At 37.0% G+C, this 6,000-nt stretch overlaps 1 protein-coding gene across 1 annotated transcript in view; it reads right to left on the reverse strand.

Moving 5' to 3' along the window:
• Window positions 1-6,000, reverse strand: part of PREX2 (phosphatidylinositol-3,4,5-trisphosphate dependent Rac exchange factor 2) — a 1,787,099-nt gene that overhangs the window by 118,436 nt on the left and 1,662,663 nt on the right. Inside the window, exons 37-38 of the mRNA XM_044066265.1 lie at window positions 3,754-3,820; window positions 3,087-3,277 (exon numbers count right to left, since the gene is read on the reverse strand). Of these exons, the coding sequence (XP_043922200.1) occupies window positions 3,087-3,277; window positions 3,754-3,820 (258 nt within the window). The remainder of the gene's footprint in view (window positions 1-3,086; window positions 3,278-3,753; window positions 3,821-6,000) is intronic.

Consider the following 6,000-nt stretch of genomic DNA (forward strand, 5'->3'; position numbering starts at 1 on the left):
CCTACTGTTGGGTTGTTGTTGCATTCCTTGCATCCAAATGATAATATCAAGTGTATTGTCTGCCAATACAACTAAAGCTTATTATTCTGAATATACAGAACATGAGTCATGTGAAAACCTGTATGAATAAAATGTATTACTGGTGATACAAAGTGTTGTAAGGGGGGAAATGTAGTAAGAATCTTTGTGTTCAACATCTTTGTATCATGTATAGTAAGGGTTAAAATGTGAAATTGCATTGCAAGCAAAGAAGCAAGTTAAAATAAGCTGTTTTTCTTGTAAAGAATTTGCTGACCAAAGAGGAATGCACAGATGTTACCTTGGTCCAGGCACAAGCTTATCTTGTGACTGACCTCTGACCATCTAAGGCTCCAGTATGTGAATTTATAGCCTTAACTGAAATTCCTTGTCTGGTAACCAGTTACTGTGTACGTGCTGAGAAGGGTATAAAAACCCATGTGAAGTGGATAGAAATTAGACTGCTGACATACCATGTACTTTGTAGCATGTCTCCATGCATGTAAAATAAACCTTTTTGCTTATTTTTATCTGCATGATTCTTCCAGTATATGTTAAGAGTATTAAAATCTTTTGACAGTATTCTTGGCAGGTTTTGTATACCTGTTGCTATCAAGTGAGGTATGGTAAGCAGAACTGTTGTTTTCAGATAATGCAATGTAATACACTTCCTTAGGATGCATTCATTGGACTACTGATCTCTATACCTGACATCACTACAGCATCCGGTTACTAGCAGCAACCAGCCTCTGAGTGAGAAACGGCTGTGATAAAATAAGTAGCGCAGTTTATGACCCAGTCTTCTCATTTACATTTCCAAAGCTCAGTCTTAAATAACTGTGAACAACAAACTGCTGCTTTTGAATCTAGCTGCTTCCCTTTACCTTCCTGTTCACGAAGGTTTCAGAAACAGACCTCACTTGTTTGGACTGGTGCTACCTTTGGAAAGCTTGTCTGTTAAGTGGCTTGTTTGAACTGAGCTCTATATTCCTCTTATAGCTTCCAGCTTCCATTCTAACTGGTACAGATACACGCAGAACAAAAGCTGTTGCCACATCTGTTAGCTAGTGATAGAAACATCCTGCTATTTATTGTACTGTGCCTCCTGCATGCAAGTTCTGTGAGTTGTCTGACACTTGACTTGCTTTAGCTGAATGACAGTGCAGCATTGTATCTCATTTCACCAACTGTACTGTATAGTACAAAGTGGTATGGGACGTTGCACTGATCTGCACTATGTTGCAAGGGTACGGCTCAATGTATCCTGTTATATGCCATACAGCATGTGCATCTGATTTGTAATTGAGACAGACCATATGACCCTGGGGTCAGCTGCATACTCCATGCATTTAAGTGACAGTGTGGTATAGTGGATCCTGTCTTGAACAAGTTGCCTCACTTTTATACATGGTGGGAGGGGAGTTCTGTACTTCTGTATCCTACTTATGTACATGCCCCTTCCTCTTCCTGCAGCAATGCACTCCAGCATGCAGAATTTAAGACAATGGGGCAATCTGGCAGTAAACAGCATAATAAAATTAACCATGCACGCAGAATATGTAAGGATCTCTGTAGTGTTCCCCATTCAGATATGATCCATTGGAGTGATTTAGCACACAGACGTCAGTGCTGTGAGCCACACAAAGAGGTGGGAAGGGTGCCACTGAATAATTCAATGTATTTGTGAATATTTCAGAAAAAATAATGCAGGTACATGTAATGAATTAAGTAAATAATAAAAAATATGCATCGGTGCAACTACTGAACATTTGCAAACAACAGCAGAAAACCTATAAGGTGTGCAATATAAACAATCAACTTTTGATTTTGCCAGGGCTGTGGCTGAAAAGAGCACTTTATGGATCACCTTACTTTCCTGGATAAGTAAATCCATTCATTCCTTAATTCACACACCCAGACTGTGTATCCCAGACACATGAAGAAGCAGTACATTCAAAATCAAGATGCAGAAAGTTCCATTATCCTAGCACTAAACACTTTACTTACTGTTTAAGCTGCACACACATACTGTTTTATTAGTTTGTATTAATTTTTATTGTGGCCCCTTATTAAATGTAAAAGAAAGTAATCAAAGGTGTATATTGGGGGTTTAAGAGTACATCTTTATATCTAAGATGCATGGTTTTGTGCCTTCATAAAGAATGAGAACATGCTAACTTCAGTTTATAATCTAGACAGCAGTGTACTTTTTACCTTAAAACTGCAAAACTGCACCTCTCACACATTTATGACAACCAGATAACATTTTGGCGTAATGTACTTTAGTCTGCAAAGAGTGAAATGTTCTGTTCTGATGAGTGTGACAGTCTAAAAGCCATACACAAACATGTCCGTAATCCCTCTACATTTCATCAGAATAATCAAGGTTTTATTAATTGTTGTATTTTTTTTTATGTTTCATTTTTTATTTAAAAAAATTAGACCTGACTAAAATATCCCTTAAAATAAAAGATAATTACATTCCTGGAATCACTGCAGAGAGTGAACAGACTACTGGTCACTGCAGTGTAGCAGAGAACCATGTATGAAACTTGAGTCTAATTACAGTGGTTCGTATTATACAAACAGCAAACTGAAAGGATTCTGTGATAGACAACGGGAAAGAGTTGCATTGTATCCAAGTTCTTTAAATAGTCTCTTACAAGCATGAATACAATACTTTCAGACCACAGCAGTACTGGTTCTAGCCAGACCACTGTATGGGAAGCAGAGGAGTGGACACTGATTAATGAAGACTAGGTCATAATACTGATGCATTTTACTTTACTACTGAAGTTTATTTTCAGTGCTTTTATCAGTGTGCAATTAAAATTACAGACTATGTTAGTATTCATTCTCATAAAGTCATGAAAAATATAGTAGAGACTACATCAGAATGGGTTTGTGCATTAATCCTGTATACTACTTCAGTATCCTATGATATAACATCCTAACCTGACACGAATCCAGGAGAACAAGCCTTTCAAAAATTAATTAAGACGTACTTTGATTTACAGCTTTACACAAACATGGTGACTAGATGAGAAAAGATTAATGAGCGTTCCTACCGGTGCACACCGCTGTTGCACATTACAATGTGGCAGGCTCCCAGTCGGTTACAAAGCTCTGACGAAACTGAGAGCAATCCAACTCCTGATGCACTACTGGTACTGCAGGTAGAAGAAGGAGTACGTTTGGATCTGGTGAAAGATTCTATGAGTCGATAGAGCTCCTCCAGTGCATTGAGTGGTCGCATGAGCTATGAAATAGAAGGAAATATACAGTAATGCACTGGTCATTAGAGGGTATTCCAGTTTTGTTGATACAAACATTCCAGAAACGACTGACAGACCATGTATTTTTTTCAATGCTGCTTTATCATAATTTATATGGAAATGGAAAGTAATTCATGGCAGCCACATTTATAACAGTTGAAATTTAAAACAAAACAGGTTGCCTAAGGGGAAAGAATGAATTCCTTGCATGCACTGCTTTATGCACTTAGTACTTAATTTATATCATCCTTCCTCTATTCCTAGGCAGGTGTTCATAGTTTAGAAGGAGAATGTCAGAGTCAATATTAATTCAAGATGCTTCATTGTCTTGATGAATTTGTGTATCCTCATCATATAGAAATGATATCTGTATAATGAAATGGAGTCCTGGCTGTTCTATGATACAAAATATGATTACAGTAAAAATCAATAGGCAAATAATAATAATAATAAATGCTACCTTGTCAATAAATACAGCTTTTGATGTTGCATTTGGGGGTAGATTGGATTTATCGAGGTAGAATGCCCTGTTGGAAAAAAAAAAACAGAAATAAATGCATTGTGAAATGTTTGAAAAGCTGTAAAAATGTGGAAAATGTTAACAGTTTGATATTTACTTATTTAACATTTGTTTACCGGGAAGGTCCAACTGGGACAGAGCCCATTTTCAGTGAAGGCCCGGGGAGAAACGCTCCAGACGCTTATCTTGATATATGATATAGTAAGACATACATGCACTCCAGAAATGAAAATCACATCAACAGTAAGGCAACATGTGGCTATAGTTCTGCCTACTCACTGCAGCCAATGTAATACACAAAGTGACTTGTATCATGTGAGTTTTACAATGCAGGCCATCTTTATAATATGTCAGTACACACACAATTCTACCATTGAACCTCACCATAGTTTACATGCATCAGAACAGGGGGAATTTTACCAATAACCTCCACAAAAGTTAGCATACATCATACAGGGGGATTTCTACCACCTAACCTCACCAATGCTGTTACATACCATTGCAGCCAGAGTTCTACCACCGAACCCCAGCAATGCTTATATAGATCAATAGACAGAAATCTCTGTCAGTGAATCCCAGCAATGCTTATATAGATCAAGACACATAAATCTCTGTCAGTGAACCCCAGCAATACTTATATAGATCAATACACAGAAATCTCTGTCAGTGAATCCAAGCAATGCTTATATAGATCAATACACAGAAATCTCTGTCAGTGAACCCCAGCAATACTTATGTAGATCAATACACAGATATTTCTATCGGTGAACCCCATCACCAATGTTTAAATATGACAGTACAGTTGAAATTTGGCTGCTGAAACCCACTAATTTTTACGTATATTAATAAAAGGGGAATTTTGTCCCTGAACCACACCAATTTTTACATGTATCAATAAAGACAGAGTTTTATCACTGTACACTGATAATCTTATCTGTGCATACATGTGCATTTATACATGTACATGCATATTTGTGCGTGTAAGTGTGTGCACATATATAAATATATATATATATATTTTTCTTCATACTTTCTTGTCAATGATGCAACAACCCAGCACATTACAGTAAATGTTCATATACAATTATTTTACTATAAATACCAAGTCTTCAGCACAAATCTAAATTAATGCTTCTTCCCTTATTATGTACTATTTCATTTTTTATAGTATGCTATTTGTCTCATTGCTTACCTGTACCTGTCTTGTACTGTTTAATGTATTACCTTACACTAATATGGATCGCACTTTTAGCTGTAACTCCTGAAATGGGTCCTTTGTGGATCAGTCAACTATCCTAGTCAACAATCTTAATAAATAAATAAACAAATACGTGGTGCAGCAGTTTACGTTGTCACCTCACAGCAAGAGGTTCTTTGGTTCGATTCTCGGCTGGGGCGCCTTCTATGTGGAGTCTGCAAGACCTCCCTGAATTTGTGTGGGTTTTCTCTGGGTGCTCCGGTTTCCTTCCACATTCCAAAGACACGCATCTGGAAAGTTTATCTCTGGGCCTCTGCAGAAAATAGGCTCTGCCCTAGTTGGACTTTCCCTGCCAACAAATAATAAATAAATAAAAATAAATATTATCACTGATTTCCATCAATGTTTACATGTATAAATACTGACAAAATTCAGCAGGGAAACTTTGCAATGTTTAAATACATCAGTGCAGAAACAGAATTCTACTGCTAAACTCAACCAAAGTCTGCAAACATTTATACAGATGGGATTCTACCCTTGGGCCCCACAAATGTTCACATATATCAGCAGAGACAAAATTCCAACAGTGAACCCCATCAATGTTTACATGCATCAGTACAGGGAAAAATTCTACCAGTGGACCCCCACTAATGGACATATAGAGAGAATTCTACCACTAAACTACCAATTATCGCATACATCAATATGGAGATAATTCAGCTACTGAACTCCACCAATGTTTACATACATCAGTACAGAAAGAATTCTACCACTGAACTTCACCAATGCTTACAAAAATCAATACTCAGGGATTCTTACATTGAACTCAACTAATGTTTACATACAAGATAATTCAACCACTAAACCTAACCATTGCTTATGTACATCATTAAACAATTAATACAGAGGTAATTCAAACACTGAACTCCACCAATGGTTACATACATCAATACATGGGAATTCTACCACTGAACCTGACCAATATTTAC

The sequence above is a fragment of the Protopterus annectens genome, chromosome 3.part1, assembly GCF_019279795.1.
Source record: "Protopterus annectens isolate FY-2018-M chromosome 3.part1, PAN1.0, whole genome shotgun sequence".
In the NCBI taxonomy this organism is placed as follows: Eukaryota; Metazoa; Chordata; order Ceratodontiformes; family Protopteridae; genus Protopterus; species Protopterus annectens.